Raw genomic sequence first — 22,862 nt, 5'->3', positions numbered from 1 at the left:
TTGAGAAATTCACCCCCATTTATTCGCACCACACTCCGACATTTAAAGGTGCCCCCAAGGGAAAACTAAAACCTTGTCCTAAATCCTAATTTTGCTCGGATTTTCATTATTTTTTATACATATTCGTGATCCCATCAGAGGTCAACGCCACCGATTGTTCGCGCTGCGGCCGCCAATAAATCTGATTTCCTATTCCTACAACAGTGGGGCGCCGGCGGCCGCGCGGCCGACGCCGCCGAAATAAATTCCAAAATTGGTGCCACCGTCACCGAACAATGGTCGGCGTTCACCTCTGGAATCCAGATAGGCGCATATGTATGATATCAATATCATATCATATTAACATACAAACCAAATTAGATGACGTTGAGACGGACATTGTGTGCTGACGTTATTTTGTAAAACACTTTATTTTATACAAACAAAACTCAACGTTTTGAACTTTCTCCGTTTTTTAAATATAAATCAGGAAATTTTCGAAAACTTTGAAAATACAAAAAATGTAAAATATTTACAAGTGAACTACAAACTACAATGCTTCAACTTCATGGAAAGCTAGAATAAAATGAATACACGTGCGTTTCATGGAAAAAGCGCACTTTTTGAGTATGGGTGATTCAGTGGTGGAGTGGAGTTAATTTCCTACACGTGCCGAATTTCCCGTGCATTGCAAATTTGCGAACAGCAAAGTACAAAATAAAAACAAAAACTGTTTCTTTAAATAATATTTCAACGTATCTTGCGGTAAGAAATCCCGACTATCCCGTAGACTGCACATATGTAAATACGCAAGATTGGTCGTTATCTGATATTTATTTCCCTATCTATATTTTTTTATTTGGGAATTTAAGTCAAGATTTTTAACGATTAAATGTAATTTGTGTATTAAAGGTTATTGTAAAATGGCTGCTGCATCTGCCTCCACGTCAAAACGCCGAATTCCGGAGGAGGACGAGGATTTGACCCAGGTCAACCTCGTAACTGGTTGTAATGTTCAAACGTTTGAGTCAATGGGGCTCAAGGAGGACTTGCTGAGGGGAATTTCCGCTCAAGGTAAGTCTGAAAGAAGACAAATTACTTAATTTAACTAGACCAACGGATTTTGCAAGGTTACCAAGCACTGCGTCAATTGTACATATCTGTATCATTTAGTGTGCATTTATCATACCACACTAATTTAGTGCCACCCATAAAATCCTAACTCCATATTTCCCAGGGTTCAAGAAACCTTCAGCGATCCAACAACTCGCAATAAAACCGATTATCCAAGGTCGAGACGTGCTTGTTCAAAGGGAGCCTGGAACTGGCAAAACTACGGCCTTATCTATTGGAATTTTGCAATCTGTGGACTCTACAAAGAGGGAAACTCAGTTCTTGATCTTATCTCCAACATCAGAAAGGGCTATTCAAATTCAAAAGGTGATGCAATGCAGTTTTAGCCGTGCTTGAAAAATATAACAAAATTGTTGTAATTTTTAAGATTCAATTTTTTCCAAGCCTTGTTTATATTATGTCGATATGATACTTGTTCAGGTTATTCTGGCATTGGGCGATTACTTGAACATACAGTGTCATAGGAGCATTGGGGGAACCAATCTTGGAGAAGATATGCGAAAAGTAGATTATGGACAACACGTGGTATCTGGAACCCCAGGCAGAGTTTTTGGTACGATAGTATAAACTGTCATCCAGTGGCTGCGGGTCAGAGGGACAATATCCCTCGTTATTCGATATCCCCCTCATCTGCCAGTGTTATATAAACGCCGCTCTCTCCTATCCTACAATGTTAATGTCCCTAGGGACCGCCCATAAATTACATAACGAGAGAGGGGGTCTAAGGCTCCAATGATATCGTGCCTACATATGTTAAATATGTTAAAGGGGAGGGGGAGGGGTCTAGAAAATCTCGTTACGTAATTTATGGACGGCCCCCTAACTCTCTTTACGACTTCCGCTCCGCGGCCACTGCTGGCACCTATAATGATAAAACATATTTAAATGTCGAGCGATATACATAAATGTATGCAATAATTCAAGCAATAATTATTGCCCTAGATATGATTAGACGAGAATGCCTGCGAACAAAGGCTATTAAAATGCTTGTGTTTGACGAAGCCGAAGAACTGCTGAATAAAGGGTTCAAAAACCTGATTTATGACATCTACAGAAGCCTTCATCGTTCAACGCAGGTATATATTTTGTATAAGCTTGAAGCAATTAGTACATTAAGTCATTCATGGGTAACTAATTGAATACAATTTTCTTCCAGATCATCCTTTTCTCTACTACGATGCCGCATGAAATCTTGGAAATGGCCAGAAGATGGATGTCTGATCCCGTCCGAATCCTTGACAAACGGGACAATTTGGCTTCGGCATTACGCGGAGTGAAGCATTTCTTTGTGGGTTGGTAAAAAATTTTGTAAACACCGTCCCATTAAGGCGGAATAGCATGCTGGCTGATGCGGGTTTTTTTGTTTGAATTGTTGTGTCTCAACTTTCCCTTCCTCCATGTATTCAAATGGCGATTTTGAAAAATGTTCACCGCCTTTCGTTTTTAACAATATGAAGATATTAATGCACCTAAAAATCGGTAATTTTTAGGCTTACATAGTTAGGAGATTTTGATTTTTTTCTTCAATGAGGAAATATTTAAATTTTATTGATTATTTTTCATCTATTTTATATTTATCTTCTTGTTGAAGAAAAAAATCAAAATTTTTATCTCCTAACTATGTAAGCCTAAAAATTACCGATTTTTAGGTGCATTCAAATCTTCATATTGTTAAAAACGAAAGGCGGTGAAAATTTTTCAAAATCGCCATTTGAATACATGGAGGAAGGGAAAGTTGAGACACAACAATTCAAACAAAAAACACGTGATACAATGCCACGTTAATTAAGCGACCTTAGTTGTGAATTTTTAAATATTTCTAGCTGTGGATCACGAAGAATGGAAATTGGACACCTTGTGCGACGTGTACGGTACCCTCCCGATTTCGCAAGCCGTTATCTTCTGTAACACCAAGGCTAAGGTAAACTAAGGCTAAGGTACACTTTTTCATCAGAATAATGATGTAATTACAACACAAAATCAATTTATTTTCCTCACAAATACAGGTTAATTGGTTGGCGGAGAAAATGCGTGAACGGAATTTCACCGTTTCTTTAATTCACGAGGAAATGCCACAAAAGGAGCGGGATGCTGTTATGAAGAATTTTAGAAATCAAGCAACGTAAGCGTATTTAGGTTTATTTGAATAATTTGCATCATTTTATGCACAAAGTTTTAATGTCAATTTCCATATGTACATTTCTAGCCGAGTACTAATTACGAGTGAGGCTTGGGCGAGTGGGAATGACGTTAAGCAAGTTTCACTGGGTATAAACTACGATCTTCCAAACAGTCCGGAATTATATGCTCACCGGTAAACCTCTTAAGCAATTCACGAAATCCTTGGTGACACGATAAAATTCGTAAAAACTTGCCGATTTTACGAGTTACCAATGACTGCGTGAATTATTTTTCTGAGAAGAATAACTTAAATCATTCATTCGGATCTTTTTTTCAAAATTTTATCAGGATTTGTCGGTCTGGTCGTTTGGATGGGAAAGGTGTCTCGATCAGTTTTGTAAAGGAGGCTGAAATTCAGATCTTGCGAGATATTGAGCAGCACTATTCCACCAAGAGTGATGAGATGCCAGCGAACAGTAAATTTGCAAGATTTCATATTTTTCAAGTTCTTAGTTTGCCTAGTGTACATTATAATTTATTTCAGTTGCAGATTTGGTCTAAAATCGTCATCAATGACATCATGGTCGAGAATCACATCATTCTTTAGGACAGAAAATCGACGTAATAAATTTTTTCTTACTGAAAATATTGCTTAGTAATAATAATGTATCAATTTACCATTTTTTAGTAAAAGTTATTGCCCTAATTAAGTACTATTGTAGTTGGTAAAATAAATGCAAACTAATTATCCAGGAATTCGTAGTTTCTGTTAAACAAATGAAGATCGTCAACCAAATCGAAACATTCGAATTCACGCACAAGTTCAAATTAAATATTTATAGAGATCAAAATTAGTTTTATCTTTTCCGTGTTGGCATTAATTGTTACTAAATTGTTAAGCTTATAGATGAGGTGGTGTTAAGTATTCCGAAAATTTTTTACATCCTTTACGTGCCGCCCTTGTGATAAGCTTTTCATGGAAACATACATATCTCCAATAATTACAAAACTGCATACTGCACTCTTATCTATTTAATATTATGATGCAAGATTCCAACTCTCTTTTATAATATTTATTGTAAATATACATTCGACCCATAATAGGTCCCCAATTACAGCACAAAGTCCAGACACTTTAAAAAGAATATGGAAAATATCCTGAAACGGGGTAAGCATAAATATGCCTGCCAAATTTTCTCTGATTAGGGACCGTCCATAAATTACATACCACAAAATTAACGCTTTTTCGACCCCCTTACTCTGCATTCGTCTAAGCCTTTGTACCCATTTTAATTCCTTTTCGCCAAAAGCGCCGAAATGATAAAAGATACCATATTCTCAATAAATGACACCTTTGTGCTCCTATCCAACTGGAGGAATCTGTGATCAAACATTCCAGCATACAACGTCGGCGGTCTCATAGCTGTCATCCTCATTCTCCAAAACTTTCTAAGACTGAACTCTTTCCCAGTACAGAAATTAGCAATATTTTCGAGTGAAATCTTCATTTTCTCAATCGCCACACTCGACGCCTCCTTCACCTCGGTTAACGGAACTAAAAGAACCTGCACCACTCCCACAATACTAACCGCGATGAAGGGCACGACCCAATAGATCGCCATGGGAATCAGGTCATACGCAGTAATTGTTAGGTACCACGTGATAATTCCAGTGACCATGGTCAGCCCTAGCAGCTCGGTAATTGCGATGTCAAAAATAGTTTGACCGGATGCCAACACGATGTGCGCCATATCGTGAATTCGTAGTGCCATCAGTACCGAAAGGTTACCCTGTTTTTGTGCTCCGATGAAGGTGAGGAAGAAATCTACGGCACAATTTCCCCCTGCAAGCAGAAGTGATACGACTTGAAAGAACTCAAACAATGGAATAATTGAAAGAAAACAGCGAAGGATCGAAATCATGATTGAATTGTTTTGAAAAATACGGTTTGGTATGATCGCTTGAAACACGTAGAAGAATGGGTCCATCTTGAACCGGAGGATAGAAAAAATCCCCAATATGACGAAAGTAATGGGGAAAAATCGCATGCAGAGTACACCGAACCGAGTGACATATTCGGACAAGAGTGTCTCAGATGGTAGTGTGGATCCTGTAGAGAAAAATAATCAATATATCATAATAAGTGAAAAGAAAGATGTATGTAACATTCCAAGCATCTTAAAAACATGTTAAGTTTGGACAGAATGTGCAATGTCTCAAATTCTAATTTCCAAAAACGTATTGCTAATAGTGAGTCCAATCGACTCGACTCTCTAGACGGGTTTCAAGTGTGGAGTTGAGTCGGGTGAAAACATGCACTCCATTGTTAGTCGAGAATCGGTACTTCAGACGCGCAAGAATGAACAATGAAACGCATACCTTCCAGAAACATATTATACTTTTTAATTTTTGAGACGTGGTTTCATTTTCCATTGAATCATAAGTATGACCTATTTAAAAGATGCAAGTTACTTTTACAAGGAATTCAGTCTAACCTTTTTTTAATTTCAGCCTCCACGATCATACTATTATCCCAAACTGCCACCCCTTCCGGTCCCTTTATCATGATCATCAGCCCGCCTCCAAACCCAACCACGCTGCTCATTAGTCCCAAGAATATTTGAAACAGTAAAATTCCCTGATGAATGTTCGTGTCTTTTACAAAGATCTCTCTCAAACAAACGAACAGAATACTTAAAGTTGTTAAAAGTTGGAAAAACATGGTGCAATACCAAAAACGTAATTCCCTAAAATTTACGCTATATACGATCCACTTGCTTCTCACGTCCCAGAAGACAGGAAGTTTCCCATATTTCTGGAATATGGAGGCGTACACGTTCAACGCGTTGATTGCTGACGGACTCGGCATATCGGACGAACTATAATTTTCTTTGGGAAGTTACACCTGACGAAGTTTGAGAAAACTAACGACCCATTATGCGATTGTGCGGCGTATATTTATGTAAATCTGCAAGGTTACGTAACATTGTCCAAAATGGCCAGATTTGAGGAAAACAGTCCCCGAGCACTTTTCTCGTAATATTTTTGCATATTCTGAGCCCTAGGTGGCCTAAGATGTGTTCATAAAAAATTCGACGAGCCACACCCACTTTGGGTGAGGTTCTTTCCTTGTGGGTTTATAGCCAATCGCCCAAACGAAATTTGTAGCCCAAGCGATTATACACTTTCAGTAAAAATTTCAACCAAATCGGTCCATAAACCAAAAAGTTATTAAGGGTAAAACTTTGGCGAAAGGCAAAAAAGGCCTACTTTGGGGGCGCGGTTCTCTGAGAGGGGTAAGTAAAGAACTCCAGAAAGCATTGCAAATTGTGATCCCCAGGTAGATCTTCTCAATCCAAAAACAACTGAGTTTCCATATCTGCCCCTTTCCAAGATATAAGGCCGGGAACATTGAAAAAAATCTTGGCGAAATTGTCCAAAACGGGCGAAATCAAATATGACGTAGAGCGATAAAATTTAATATCTAGCTTCAGCTGGTCCTAAAAAGTACGTCGCAGGTGAAATTGAGCCATGTCGTCATGGAACGACATCGACATGTCGAAATTTCGACATGACTGTATAGCGCTCAAATTCAAAACGAACTCAATTTTTTCCAAAATTGGATGTCGACATGAAAAAAAAAATTTTATGCGTTTGTGGAGAGGTAGGGGAGTATTTGTTTTTAATACTACTACGCCTACTTTAATACGCCTACTTCTACCGGATGAGTCTTCCTACTACTTTGTCAACTCATTTACATTCGTGACCTCGGGAGGGCGAAAGTGAGAAGTAAAACTACCAGTCTCAAATTTATAGAAGATATCACAAGAATAATTCACTTTGCTTATTTTTTAATTTAATTTTAATAATATTATCTATGTAACAAACTTGCTAAAATTAAATCTGCGAGGTTTTGCAAGTCTATGTATATATATGATATATACTAATTTCACCTTTAAAGACCTACTATGCGTTATATGTACATATACCAGTAGATTATGGAGTAGGGACAACGGGTGGTGTGTACGTGCAACAAAAAGTTCGAATTGTATACCAAAATCATATCCAACATATCCATTATTTGGTATTTAGATTAAATATTAAATTGAAGAATTCGATGGTTCGACTTTCTTGATCATTTTCAAATTGAATTAAGTATTTGACCTTTTTAGTTATTCTTATTTTTATTAAAGATTCTTTAATACTTGACCACACGTAGGGAAATTCTGATCATGAGGAATTTTTCCAGGGTGTTCTGACTAGTGAGATATTTTAAAAATATCAAGCAACCAATGTGGATTTTATTGGCGATGGGTAACAACAAAATTCATCTGAATAAAGTCCATCTTCCAGCTGAGAAGTTAATGGTAAAAGTTTTCTAAATTTGCATACCTGATGTCACTTATAAATACATAGTACAATTTGGTAAAGTCATACATGAACACCATTCGGGATTATTTTAATATTGGATGTATGTATAGTTAGGTGCAAGACTTGAAGCGGAATAACCTAGAAATTGAGTGCTTCATTGTAAATCAATCAATTAATCCATTATTTACATGTGTCCGTAATAATTTCTTGCAGTTGCCGATTTGGTCTAAAGACTGTCCGTAATAATTTCTTGCAGTTGCCGATTTGGTCTAAAGACATCTGGAGTCTCATCATGATGGTCGAGAATTACGTCATTTTTACAACAAAAATTCGTCCTGTTTCGGTATATATTAGATACTTCATAAAATATTTTCTTACTGATATACTTTTTGCCATAATAATAAATAAAATGCCTTTTAAAACATGACTACTTTGGAACGATTTTATTTATTACGAATTATTATTGTAATAAATCGGTCAAGATTCCTAATAGTTAGGCAAGCTTTTAAATTCCTGGGAAACTCAGTGCTACTCTAGGTCGTGCCTCGGTGGGGACTTGATTTCGATTATAATTGTAGATAGGTGTTAGAATAGTATTACTTTACATTATATGGTTTTACTCTTTTCGTGGCATACACATGTACATAAAGTTGTATATGATCGGCATGATATGTACGTATAATATGTATATTATATATACATATACATATATTCAAAGCAAATTAATTTATTCGCTAAAACTTCTTGCACGGTTTTGACTTTTAAAACAATTCAGGTCATTAGTTTAATGGCCTGAAGATAAAATATACATACATATGTATTTACCTAACAGAATTATATTCATTTCCAATTACTTAAAAATTTTCAATAAAAAATCACTCTGACAAATACTATCACAATAAACAACACTCTTTTTAATTGCAAGCCAACATTTTACATACTCCGGCCAACATAAAACCTCACATTCAGCATATTGTTCTTGTACATAATCTCAATTCTGCTAAAGCAACAACGCCTATAAAGACACATATGTACATAAATACAACTCTTCACAATTTACATATAGCTTAACCTTGGGAATCATGGAGATCTATAATTTAGCCAAATACATCAACATTTTTTCCGGCTGTGTCATAAACATCATCAACTACAAAGATATAAATATTCCTTCCACCCTTTCAACCCCTATTTGGACGACTCGATACCACTTTGCATATTATTGTCAATTTTTCGAAGCCATGAGTGACAGACCAAAACTACGCTACAAAATTTACCCAATTGATCACTTGAGCAATTTAACATTCCCCTTTTGCGAACCCGCCTTTGACGAATATAACGCCAATAAGATCCCGCTAAGAAGAAATGTTCACCAACAACGTGGCTGGAAATGCTTGACACGATTCTACATCTTTCCACCACCCGGAGACCTGGCAGGCGTTATACCTCCGGACATATACGAAGAACAGTTTTCTTCAGGTTATCGATTCAGACGCTATTATCGGACAGGTTATCATATTTTACTGCAAAGACCTGGCGGAACCATAAATACTTGGACTACTGAAATGATTACTCTCTTGGATGAAAACACTGGGCTTAACATGCTTCTTGTCTTTGTAAATGATAACTTAATTACAAATTTTCAGTTCTGTTGTAGGTACTGCCACGGGTGCTATCAAGTCTGCCAGGATGTTGGTATTGATGAATTGGAAGAAATCGGGATAGGTCAGGTAGCCCATAAATTTAACGTTATCAGTGACAAAACCCCTTGGCGTATATTAAGCTATACATCTTTCAAGTATAGAAATATCCCATTCTCAGAAATAATGAAGGACAACGTTAATATTGATGGTATCTTGTTGAATTTGTTGCTGGGAAGTAATGGATCGACGGAATTTAGATTGCACGATTGGCGACATTACGTGCAAAATGAATTGCATACTGCACATAATGGCACCCTCTTGCTCAATCAATGTGCCATTCCCACCATTAAATTGCCCACGATTAACATGGTTGCTGAATCTTGGGTAGAACTGGTAACAAATATACGCCCTTACAGTTTTTTGAGTTGTTCGAAGCGACGCAAGCCTCAAACATCGCTGGAGCATTTGGTCCATGTTTTTCCATTGATTTTGTGGGCTTTTGTAATAGGGACTTCAGTATTTCTCGGCATATTCATTCTGTTCACGTCGAAAGCTAAGGTGTCAAAATTTGAAATATTAAGCACCGGATATAACATTTTGCTCGAACAGGGCTCATCTATCGCTGGGAATTCGAGTCGGGAACCGTACATCTACTTCGTGTGCGGCCCCTGGATTCTAATGTCGGTCATAATTACGACATTAATCCGCGGAGACAACGTGCAAAATACAATTAATCCCCTTCGTGTCCTACCTTATACAAATTTTAGTCAACTTATCGAAAATGGGTTTACCTTTGTGGACACAATTATTACTTACAAAGATGGCGAAGGTTTCGAACTACGCAGTATTGGTTGGCATGCAGCCCATACGAGGGCTCGATCTTCAATTGAAACGTTACACACCCTAATTTCTGATCAGATTTATAAACGTTTCTATAATTTTGGGGTGCATTATAATCACATGCGGATCAGGGCGGAGACCAACATTTGGTGGCTATATCCTGACCAAATTGTTAACAATTCTAGTAGGTTTTCTTGTGCAGCAGAAAAGATGGCGTATCTCGGGTGGTTTGATAAGTTAGAAGAGGCAAAGGCGCTATTAGAGAAGTATCGACCTGGCCCGGAATACAGTATTGGGTTGGAACCAATCGGATTAGTCCCGATGGGTTGGAGGGTTGAGAATGTTGTGGATCCCAGAATTCCGATTAGAATGAGAACACTGCACCATTCTGGGATTGTAAAGATGTGGATTTGGTATAAAGGGATGGCGGAAGAGTTGAGGAAACGGGACCGTGCGAAAAATACTGGGCCAGAAGCATTAATCCTACTGGGAAATATTTCAGAAATATTCATAATGTTCTTTCAAGTAGCGGTCTGTACTACCCTTGTATTTCTTGTTGAAACAATGTATTTCAAAATTTCGATTGCAAAACTTCAAAAGTTTTGTATTTTGAGGATTATGAGATTCAAAAACATTTTAGGCAAACTTTTCGTGTCTGGTATAGCGAGGCTAAAAGCACTTAATCTAATTGCATGTAAAGAAAAATGCCGCCATCGATTAAAACGTCGTGTGTTAATAATGCAGAAACAGAGTTTGGCTTACAATTGAGTAGCTAGATACATACATATGCGTTTTGTTATAACTTGTATTAGTTTCACTAAGGAATTATTAGTTTGATTGAATTGGATGACCCTTCATATGTTCACCGTAAAACATTTATAAATATCTACATAATTTGTACATATTGTCACTATGGAAGCACACAGTAAATCTTTGTTTCCACGAGTAACGAGGTAGAAATGCGTATGGAAGTCGGCTGTGCAGTTTATTGGTAAATTTGTAGGAAAATGCCAAATAAAGTATTACATAAATTATTATTTGACACTATCTCGGCAAGTTTTTACTATTAACCACATAGTTATACTATCTGCACCCATCACACCGTACAATCGTTATTCCAAAAGATTCGAAAGTTTCCAAATACAAATATTATAATATGTAATAATCTACCATCATAGATTAACTCACATGCTTTCATTGGTCATTATGTTGAGGTTTTTTGTGTGTATATATGTCGTCATAAATTTTCTGGTACAATATCTGGATTGGAAAACTTAAACTTATTATTTCTTTACATTTTCAAAATAAGATATATACATTTATACATACATAAAACATTGTTTAAGAGTATATGTATCTACACGTATGTATCTGTGCATCGTACATATGTATCTCATAGTTTGCATGTTTATTTATGATAATCTAATTATCAATTACGAGAAACAGGATACGCATTGAAATACTTGCTCAAATAAAAATTCTCTTGAATACTAGTTTTATGTACATATCTACGTATTTACATCGATCTGAAAGTATTTTATCTGCGAAACAAGGCCGAAAAATATTCTGGTTTGATAGCTAATTTAATTTCCTCCCGTTGTATGTAGAAAGCCGAATCAGAATTTAGCTTATATATCGAACGTATACAACACCCATTCCTCCATTTGTTAAGATTGTCCATAAATTTTAAAAGTTAGTGTCAAAAATAGCAGAATTGTTTGCCATTTGTGTCCAAGCAACCAAACTAAAGAAATTATTTCATAGATTTATTTATAGCTTTATTTACAACGGTCCTTCCAAAAATGGGTGTAACGCCACGAATGTGGTCAGCCTTGGACAAGTTTTCATCCAAACGCACCTTATACAACCGTGTAGGGTGGGACCACGTCAATAAACAAGTAGAATTTCACCCCATCTCGATAAAATTAATTCCGTACTTGATAGCTACCCTGGTTCTCCTACCAATCGTAACCTTTTGTTGCGGAGCTATCCTGACGCTTCAATTATTTGGATTCCTTAACCTCGACTCGCTACCTGTCTTGACGACTGGAGCAATCACTTTGTTAGCGATAACTGGATGGTTTGTAGAAGCCATGTATCTATTTAGTGGGAAAGATTTAGTCCATTTTGCCAACAGTCTGATACGACTTGATCCAAAGTTGCGATCAGGTGAGTTGTTACAGAGTTTTGTTTCGTGTGCATGAAATTAAATGCACGAAACTGTACGAACTACAGAAAACTATGTAAATACGTGAAGTGCACGAAATATGAATAAAGCTGAAAATCACAGTTTCTCTAATTTAATTCTATTGCATTGTATAATGAAATTTTTTTGTCTAACCTGGATTTAAACAGTTCACCAACTAAAGACGTTTGTTACAAAACAAAGAATGGAATATGGGCTAGTGCCACATGATGAGCCATGTTTACTTTGTTAGAAGGGAAGGTACATATATCGCTGGTCGTGTGGACTATTGCTGAAAAATAATTTCTCTGGGGCGGAAAATCTCCCGCTCTCGTATGTAAATGAGGCCAAACTACGTCTTTTTCCGTCCCACAGAGATATTTGTTCTGCAATAAGTAGTGCATACGGCACTATCTGCATATTCGCACGATGGTGATGGTGTGCGTATGTAAATGAGTTTAAGCGGTGAAAAATCTAATTTCTTCAGATCTGACAAAAGCAGGTAGTTAAGTATATAAAAACTTGCTAAAAAAGCGTTACAAAATGTTCAATCGTCAATTATAGGTAAAGAAAGTGATCCATTTTTAAATCAGCTTCATATTTCGTGCATTCCATGTATTGAATACTTAACCAGTGACTCGCAAGTACACATAAAGCCAAAAATTCTTTCACCAAATTCATTTCATCTTAAATTTATTTTGTTCCCGTAAAATTACTTACTTTACATTAACGAATAGTTTCTACCGAATTATGTAGGTGCCGCGCCCGTAAAACCTTGCGAGACAACTGACCATCTCGGACCCTTGTTACACATTGTTGTACACGTTGCTCAAGCATACCAATACTTCGCCGTCGTAATATTCATTTATTTCGAATTGGATCCGATATATCTCGTCCAGAAACATATATTCCCAATTATTCTGAACTATTTGAGTTATTATTCCACACTTTTTACAAAACTGGTCGTACCACCAAACAGTAACCCAGACTTTAAATTGTCTGATATTCTTTGGTTCCTTGCCAGACTATTGCAGATCATCCCGTGCGCCCAAGTCTGTCTAGCGTTGTCCTGGACTGTCATACTTTTTACGGTTATCGCGCATTTGGCCCTGCAATGCATCGAATCTATGGACACCGGATGTCACAATATTTTGTTGCGAAATCGGTACCATGTAGACCAACATATTTGTGGGTATGCCGCCCTCAGGATAATCGTCTTAATGGCAACGGTAGAAATCGGGGCGGTAATTAGTCTCTTTATGACGATCGGAATGATAATGTGCATCATTTTGAATTATGTCACCATCAAACTTTATGCTCTTCTTCCGCCGATGATCTACATAATCTGCGCAGTGCTCGCTATTTTATTACCGGGCGTGATTCTTGTCATGCTGCCCATGATCGTGGACATCCATGAGAATGGGAGGCGGGTCGTGGATAAGTGGAAGGATCTCTTGAGCAGGAGGGACGACAAGAAGTACTTGGTGAGAAGGGTGAGGAGTATCAAGTTGCTCTGTGTACACGCTGAATTGTTCGGGTTTAAGGTGTTTAAGTGTCAAAAATCGACGAAAAGAATATACTATTTTGCAATTGTGAATTATACTTGGACAGCTTTATTATCCGTTGATAGCTCGAGGTTTGTGTATGTATTACAGTAAATAAGTAATGTAAAGATTGTAAGCAGGGCCTAAGTTAGTATGTGAATATGATTGAAAATGGGGAAATAATAGTACCGGGTTCTAAGGTAGTCATTCGTCCTTGGAATAAAGAAACAACAGGGCAACAAACTAAATAGTAGTTTATCGCCCTGAGAACAAATTTGTCCAAGTGTTGTGCAATTTTTTTCCAAATTGTTGTCATCCTTTTTTCTCAACCCTAGGTAAATTTAGCACAACTTGTATTTAGAGTGTACATAGATTTGTAAATACATACACGCGTGAAACAAATTGTATAGTAAATAATTCCACCAAAAATGTGTTAAAAAAATTTCACACTATTATAAGCTTTTATATTTTCATTTACTTGACATATTTATGAATATATGTATGTATGTAATAAAGGACATTTAATAATCCAGAATAATCCCCATTGTCTTGCATTTCATTGTTACCAAGTCTGGGTTACCTGCAGTGTATGTATACATATGTACATAATATGTACAATTTCACTATATGGGACTGTGCAGAAAGCATGTGATCGATTTGAGGGGACATACTGTCCTTCCCGTTTTTAATTATGTCATAAGATATATAGATCACCGGAGGGGGCTATGGGTCTAAATTCTCGGAAAATCGATCATATATTATATGCTCTGTGCACGGCCCTTATATTAGAATTCATGTTTTACACAAACACATCTTGTCAAACGTTTTTCTTATGTACAGTATTTATCCTTCGTTCGCAGAAAACTATAGGCTTTATGGATGAGAAGGTGGTCATGAAAAGGTGACAGGGGCACTTAATCCTTATGCAGGATGTAAATTTACTATCTTAAAAACGTTACTTTTTCTCACAGAAACGTTATCCTGATTTACATACTTCTTAATATAGTATTGGAATTGAGAGTATGTACATATACTTCTCGAATGGGCAACATTATTCTTATACATTCTCAAGATTTATCCCGTACAAACGTTTTCCTTCTAGTATTTTTGCTTTTATATATTGCCATCCGTTCCGTTTAGGTCAATCATCACAAAACAAATACCCTTTTTGGGTTGAGACTATAAATACTATTTCTGAATTACAACCTTTCACATGAGCAGGTAGCCGTGCCATGCCTTCAACCTGATTTTGGTTCATTCCCTTTCAATCAATCAAGCTGACCAGCAGACTTTACTGTTCTCTACAAAAAAGTGTGAAATATTTTTTAATAAATATAACAATGTCTTACTATTTTTCCCAATTTTTTAAAAAACTTCGCTACCTCTTCTCTTCCTCGGAAACAAACGAGGTTAGCGAAACCCCCGAAAAATCTAGTGTTAAGAGAAAATACTGCGAAATCGGGGTTGGAACAGGGGAAGATTTAGAAGATAGTAAAAATCCCCCCGTAAAAAAAGTTAACCTCGAAGCTATTGAACCTCCCCCCGGAATCCCAGCAGCCTCCTCAACGATAGAAATGCGTCGCAAATGCTGCACCAATTTCGGCGACCTTGTCGAATTCGGGGACGCGTTTGGTTTACCACCACCAACACTAATTTCCGGACAAATTAGTGTCGATCCAACAACCACTACCAATTCCGTGACCACAACAACCACTTCCCCCACCAGCACGACCCCCACAACGACATCTGCCTCCACCACCACCACAAATACGACAACCGCCCCCACCAAAACTGCCATCCCCACTGATGACAAAACCAAGCCCACCGATCCCACCGCAAAGATAGACGACGTAAAAACCGAGAAGGAGAAACAAGAGGAGGAAGAATTCATCAAAAGTCACGAAGTCCACGTGGTCGATCCACCCCCAGAAATTCCCCCTGTCACCACTGACCCTAATAACCCAACCCCTTCCCCTCCCCCTCAACCAGTTACCCCACCCCCACCCCCATAAACTTCTCATCCCCACACCTCCAAAACTTCGACTTCAACGAGCAGATCGACTTCCTCCGGAAGAACCTCATCAACCCCATGAAGTGTCGCGACCTGTACAAATCTGCCAATATTTCTCTCCCAAAAGGCATTTATTTCTATGGCGTCGAAATAAAGTCGCACGCCCTCGTCCTCGTCAAAGCCCTTGCGACCGAGTTGGGCAAAGAATTCGGAGATGGGAAGAAACCCCTCCGGATTTTTAGACGGATGGCGTCCGACGTCGTTTCAAAGTATTCGACGGACAAGAGCGCATATTCTTTTGTGGATCGACTCTTCTCCGTGGCGACGAAGAATAAGCCGTCAATCATCTTTATGGAGGATTTGGACAAGTTTGGAGGATTTTGTCAGTATAATATTAGTAAGTAAATTTCTATTTCTAGCTTTCATGGAAAGATTTTATTGATGTATTTACTTATCTAGGTCGAATTTAAATTAATGAAAGTATTCGCGACAACGTATTAAGAATTTCATATCGCAACTAATTTAGCAAACTTATGTGGTGGTGGTACGACGGAATTCGCAAAATATTATTTCGCAAATTTCCCAACTCTGTACAAACAATTATGTTAATTTGGTTTCCATGGACCATTTGCAATTTATCAATCATTTAGTGGAGTTTGCGAAATAATCTTGCGCAATAAAAACGTCCTGGAAAAATTTACCAACAAAATTCTAAAGTTTTCAAAAGTATTTCGAAATCTTATAAATTCGTAAAACAATTTTTTGAATTAACTTTCCCATTTTTTGCAGTGACAAATCACGACCTCGTCACAAAACTTGGCACCTGCATGGACGCCCTAGTTCCCGGCGAGGTCTTCGTCATCGCCACCATCACCTCTATGACGAACACCTTCGCACCCCTCAATTCTGGGAAACGGTTCACAAAATTTCTCTCGTTCCCGTCAAGCCTCTCCGTCAACGGGATACTTGGCTGTCTTAAAATGGAAACGGAGAAATGGCAGATTTCCACCACCACGGAAAATTCCAGGGAGGAAATTTTAGTCAAAGTTTCCGAACTCCTTTCCACTTCCGGTCTTTCCCTAAAATGCGACGATATTACGACCCTTTGCCAGGAAATTTATCAGACCGCTATCAACGATCAAATCCAAAGCAGCAGACCCCCAGTTGCTGATTGCTGCAGTTGTTGCAAGTGTCCCCCAACCGCGCCAGAATTTCCTACCTTGCCTCAATGGGAGGCGGGACTTAAGGCATTCACAAAAATGAAGAAGGTCACTGCAGCGCCAGCCAGGCCGGGTGAGAACTCGGATTTTACCGCGGCCACGGCGCGTTCCGATTCGTCCATGGATTCCCTAAGCTTTACCAAGATTGGCGGGCTTGCGGCGCAAATTCAAATTTTGACGGAGAACATAATCACGCCTTTGAAGAACCGCGATAAATTGAAAGAACTCGGATGGGATGTTGAACCCGTGCGGGGTTTCATTTTCCACGGCCCGCCAGGAACGGGGAAAACGCTACTGGGGAAAACCTTGGCGGCAGAATTAAGCCGTTTGAATGAGAGCGGGAATGGGAAAAAGTTTTCTTTCTTTTATCACAAAGGGACCGACTGTTATACGAAGTGGGTTGGCGACACGGAGGCTAAGTTGAGATCGATTTTTGCAAATGCGGAGGCGAAGAAGCCGGCGATAATTTTTATGGATGAAATCGATGGGCTTTGCAGTGCGAGGGATGAAAACGGTAAGTTTTTGAGAAATTTGGAAAATTTATGACACAATTGACTGGTAACTTGTAAGGTATGTAAGTTTTGAAAAGTAATTTTACCAATTTTTGAGAAAAACGGAGTTTGAACTCAGCAAGTTTGCAAAAATGTGTAAGCTAATTTGAGCCGTATGTCAAAAAAATAAATGCAACAATATTTGTGCATATTTTACAGTTCACATTTTGTAAAATTTCAATTCGAGTGAAATTACATTTAAATATTTTAAAAACAATGCAAATGTGTTGTTTAAAAATTCTGCCTTGACTCCCCACTTAAAATTTTCTAATTAACCTATTTAAAATTTGTTACAGCCTCAATCTCCAAATTCTACAACGGCGTCGTCACCACCATGCTCGGTCTGATGGATAATCTCCCACGTGGGGAAGTTTTCGTCATCGCGGCGACAAATCGTCTCACCTGCCTCGACCCTGCTCTCCGTCGTCCCGGCCGATTCGACAAAACCATCGAATTCCAGGCCCCAAAATTGGAAGGACGAAAATCCATCCTGGAAATCCACACGGCGTCGTGGGACGCAAAATCCAAAATGGAGGCCACCTTTGTCGACGAAATCGCCGAAATGACGGGCGGTTACACGGGCGCCGATTTGGAGCAAGTTTGTCGACAAGCATTCGTCTTCGCGATGCGGCGACATTCCTCAACTCAAAATTCTCCGAAAACCGAAAATGTTCCGAAAAATAAGGAATCCGAAACCGGATCTGACTTTGACGGGTTAATCGTCCAACGGCAAGATTGGTACAGCGCGCTCAAGTCGGTCCGCCCAAGCGGGACGAATCACTTTGGAAATGCGGTCATCACAGATAAGCCAATTCCCAACGGGGCCGCGGCCGCGTTGAAGGAGAAGCTGGATGAGATAACGGGTCGGTTGGGGTATTTTCTCAAACCGGAAGATGCGACCGTGGTGGGCGCATCATCATCTTCGAAATGTGGCGGGGGACTCAATACCTTTTTGATTTGGGGGAGTGATGCGAAACAGGTTGGTCAAAATATGGGAAACAAATTGTTGGAAATTTAAAAATTTAGGGATTTCTAACTTTTCACAATGCAAAAAAATGGGATATTCATTTAAAGAGTTCCCATGTACGCATCGAGATACAATTATAAAAAAAACATTCTGCGATCCAAGTAACAGGTTTTGAAATACGCAAATGGCTTTGCATGCCAATTTTTTTGCGAAATTGTGATTTTTATCTAAGAATGCGAACTTGTAATGAATACGCTAAAAATTGTTCACAATTGTTCAGTCGAATTACGAAGGAAATATGACAATCGTTTAATTTAATGGCGTTTATCTTATTTTTTTAGCTTAAAGTAATCGACAATCTCCTAATTCCGGCGCTCTTTTCCTCGCCCGCGTTCAGCCCCACGCTCGCCGCCAAATTTGAAATTCCTCCCCTCGGCGTTGGTCAGGAAGTCATACAACGCCACGTTTCTTCCACGTTCAACCACGTGCTGAACCCTGGCGAGGGGAAATTCGGAATTTTATACGTTCCTGGGATCGATCAGTTGTTGCATGCGAGGATTGGCAAGTTTTGGAAGATGAAGGAACACGAACAGATTTTGGACAGTTTTGAGATGCTGAGAGGGGAACGAGTACTCCTCATCGGGACTGCTACCGGATCACCGGACCAGATGAGTGATCGGGTTCAAGTCCTGTTTAGAGGTGCGTAAAACTTTCATTTTTGGCGAACCTAGTGTATGTACATCGATCACAATGTAATTAATATGAAATTTGCAAAAGGCGCTACCCAGTGCTCAGAATTGGCACAGAAATTTGCATCCAAAAAGGAGAAAAGTCATGGTAAATTTGGAAAGTGTCAAATTTGCCAACTTAAGGCATCGTTTATCGTTTTATTCTATTTTTCGGCAAATACTGCGAATTGTCAGATAATGCCATTTGCAAATTTCATATTATTCAAATTTGCGAGTAATTAAAAAGAATTTGCTCGAAATCTATGAGCATACGCTAGGGGACCTTAATTGTTCGTAAATTTATAATTTTTTTGCACACTTTGCAAATTTATTACAGGTCTTCAAAATTCCCGCCACTACGAACTTCCTGCCCCCAACGTAACCGAAATACGACAAGTATTCTCCAACATCTCAGCGAAAATCCAACCCGCTACGTTTGAAAAAATGATAACAAAACTAGGTGGCGCCACACCTCAAAATACGGCTGACCTTGTTGGGAACACTGTTACTCGAAAAAATTTGACTTTATACGACTTACTCGATTTTGAGGGGGAAGTTGCCCAAATTTTTACCCAATATGACTCGAAGTCTGACAAGGATAAAACAGACGAGGAAATCAATACAGCTTTGGAGAAAGCTACAGAAGCATTTTGCTCTTATTTAGATGGGCAAGAAAAATACAAATCGTCCCTTTCCAGCATGTATACTTGAGTATACGACTTGTAAATATGTAATACATATTCATTTACTAGATAATTAAGTTTTAATGCTTCTTACTCAAATTAAATTATGGATAAGGTAATATTGAATTCACAAAATTAATACAGTTTTCCAAACGTTCAAATTAAATGTTAACACGGACAAGGTGTAAAAAAATGTTTGTCCCGAGTTGACACTTGGTTTTACGCCGGCCATGATTTTAAAATTTCAAATAAAAATATTCAACCATTCAAAAGTATGCATTCTTGGTATATTCATCTTTACATATGTTATGCATCGTTATTTGCATATGTATGCACATGCGTTTTATCGATATCATGTACCCATCAATACCTTTGGCACATTAAAAATTTGTTTTCCTACAGAAGCAAATTTACAAGTTGTACGTATGTATGGCTCTCATCGACGCCCTGACTTCTTGGCAATGACGATGACGACTCTCGTCGACGAGGTCCCTCATCAAGGTCCGTTTCGCCAGACTTCGTTGAGGCTCCTAGTCAGCCCGTGACGACGACGGAGTTCGTACTCGAATCGTTTCATTGTCCGGGAACCAGGGGGCGTGGTTGCAGTTATAAAATTTAGCACGGATTCCAATGTCTGCAATTTATATTTATTGTACACAAGGAAACAAATAGGAAGTAAGTAATTTATATAACTAATTAATTGTTGTCAATATACTAAAAAATTAAAAATAGAAGTAACCATGCATAGATATGTTGCCATTAATAATGTACATAAATACAAAATAAAGTTCAAAGATTAAATCATGCTGCTGACAAACTCGCCTCCCTTCATATTCAGTTATTTTTGTAAACTGATATCCATTAACACTCGAATAGGTTGACTTGACTTTATCGCTGCTTCTCGTGCATTGCTTTCTGGCCCCGAGCAGCATGATGGGTACGTGGTACGTGCCGGACCATTTTGTGTTCAAAAAATTTCATACCGGACAATTTGATTTTTTTATGTGTATCCAGATCATCAGCAAATGGGCGAATCGCTATAAGGGGTTCGGAAAAAGTTCCTCCCCACTTACTCCAACAAAAAAACATAAGCTTATTTCTCAAAACTGTGAGGCGCAGGGAATCAAGTGTTTTTCCCACACATATAAGTACTGGCTAATATTTGGAAAAAATTCCTTGTTTCCCATACTATCAAAGCCTTTAGGTTGCAATTTCGCTATAAAATTATTAAGTAGCTTCAGCTACTTTATGTGAAGACTTTGTCTGTCTGTCTGTCTGTCTGTCTGTCTGTCTGTCTGTCTGTCTGTCTGTCTGTCCGTCTGTCTGTCAGCAGGATAACGGGAGAACGGATAAAGATAATCGAAATCGGTTTTCGCCATCATACATAATACCCCAGGGGGAGGATCCTATCAACTTTTGGGTGCAACCGGACCACACCCCCGGTCGCCAGGGGGTGTGGTCGGGGCAAAATGAGATTTTTAGTGCAATTGAATCTATGGATGAAATGGAGTGAAATTTTGAGTTCCCCCGTTGTGCCACACCCCCCGGGCGCCAGGGGGTGTGGTCGGGGCAAAATGAGATTTTTGAAAAAATTGAATGCATAGATGAAATACAGTAGAATAAAGTGCTCCCGAGTTGTGCCACACCCCCTCGTCACTAGGGGGTGTGGTCGGGGCAAAATGAGATTTTTGAAAAAATTGAATGTATAGATGAAATACAGTAAAATCAAGTGTTCCCGCGATGTCGTGGGAGTGCTTGGAGTGAAGTAGTCTGAAGCTACTTCCGTATGCGCGTTTGCGACGGTTTATTTGCAATTATATGTGCCATATTTGTATAATACGGAGGGTTTTCACGCCAAGCGCAAAAAACTACCGGCTACCATAACTTTCGACCCACATTTTGAACGCACGGGTGGTACATGTGACTTTTTTCCGGTTTTGTATACCATATGTTGTAGGTTCAATTCTGGATATGGCTCATTTGAAAATTCATTAGTCGTGAGGATATGACGCCATATTTCTCGACCTTGCCTTTTTTCACGAAATCGCTACCTTTTTGGAATATTTCTCCAATTTTTAGACTGGCATTAAGGTTCTTTTGAAATAGTAAGCTTTCCTGACCTTGCTTATGAGCAGTGCGATTCCAATTCGTCGATTTTGCAAACTTCAGTATTGTTAGTGTCATAGTGTGGTAAATTTATGTACGTGATAATAATTTTAATGCGTTTTGGCCCATATCACTCTTTTGCACAAAGTAGAATCGAACTTCTGGCTCCTGATGAACCTTGAGCTGAATTGTTGTTTTTGTAGTAGATGACACCTTTCTACGTGGGTCAGACCTTTTTTTGTATATGAAAAAAATTCTACTGGTCCGTAGCCTAACCGTTTTTCTGCCACATCAAAATTTCTCCGATTTTTCTTATATTTTTAATTTCTGCGGAACTTAAGTTTTTGTCGGAACTCTACGATGGTCACGACTGACCTTTAGTATTGGACTACTCATGGTAAAATTTTCAAAATTAAATATTAACAGGTTCGGGAATGGCAGCTGAATTTAGCTCCTTGCGGGCTACGAAATTTGACTGGGGAGAAACTTTTTCCGAACCCTTTAAGCTTTTCAGGAAAGACCAAAAATTATTAACTTATGGCGTCGCACGGTTTTAAAACGGAACGGCGACAAAATATGTTTTACTACTTCATAAAACATATTTTGTTAGGGGCCGTCCATAAATTACGTAACGCAAAAATCGCGATTTTCTAGACCCCCCTTTAACATGTTTAACATACGCACGATATCATTAGTGCTTTAGACCCACCTCTCGCGTTACGTAATTTATAGACGGTCCCTTACCATAAACCGTATAATTTAATATTTAATCTTGACATAAT

The 22,862-nt window shown here is 38.5% G+C and overlaps 2 protein-coding genes across 2 annotated transcripts; both read left to right on the top strand.

Moving 5' to 3' along the window:
- Window positions 1-632: 632 nt before the first annotated feature.
- Window positions 633-3,984, top strand: LOC110861051 (eukaryotic initiation factor 4A-III). Its single transcript, XM_022110162.2, has 11 exons — window positions 633-744; window positions 892-1,053; window positions 1,217-1,419; window positions 1,534-1,666; window positions 2,056-2,189; window positions 2,270-2,405; window positions 2,937-3,034; window positions 3,120-3,235; window positions 3,320-3,427; window positions 3,583-3,710; window positions 3,779-3,984. The coding sequence occupies exons 2-11, from the start codon at window positions 903-905 to the stop codon at window positions 3,793-3,795; spliced, it is 1,224 nt and encodes a 407-aa protein (XP_021965854.1). The 5' UTR covers window positions 633-744; window positions 892-902; the 3' UTR covers window positions 3,796-3,984.
- Window positions 3,985-15,830: 11,846 nt separating this feature from the next.
- On the top strand, window positions 15,831-20,249 carry LOC110860992 (ATPase family AAA domain-containing protein At1g05910). The gene is made up of 5 exons (XM_022110105.2): window positions 15,831-16,222; window positions 16,615-17,559; window positions 17,893-18,575; window positions 18,905-19,262; window positions 19,629-20,249. The coding sequence occupies exons 1-5, from the start codon at window positions 15,904-15,906 to the stop codon at window positions 20,000-20,002; spliced, it is 2,679 nt and encodes an 892-aa protein (XP_021965797.1). The 5' UTR covers window positions 15,831-15,903; the 3' UTR covers window positions 20,003-20,249.
- The last annotated feature ends 2,613 nt before the right edge of the window (window positions 20,250-22,862 follow it).

Source organism: Folsomia candida, unplaced genomic scaffold, assembly GCF_002217175.1.
Source record: "Folsomia candida strain VU population unplaced genomic scaffold, ASM221717v1 Fcan01_Sc037, whole genome shotgun sequence".
NCBI classification, from domain to species: Eukaryota; Metazoa; Arthropoda; class Collembola; order Entomobryomorpha; family Isotomidae; genus Folsomia; species Folsomia candida.
Note: the sequence above shows the minus strand (reverse complement) of the source record. Positions and strands in the feature narration are given on the sequence as shown.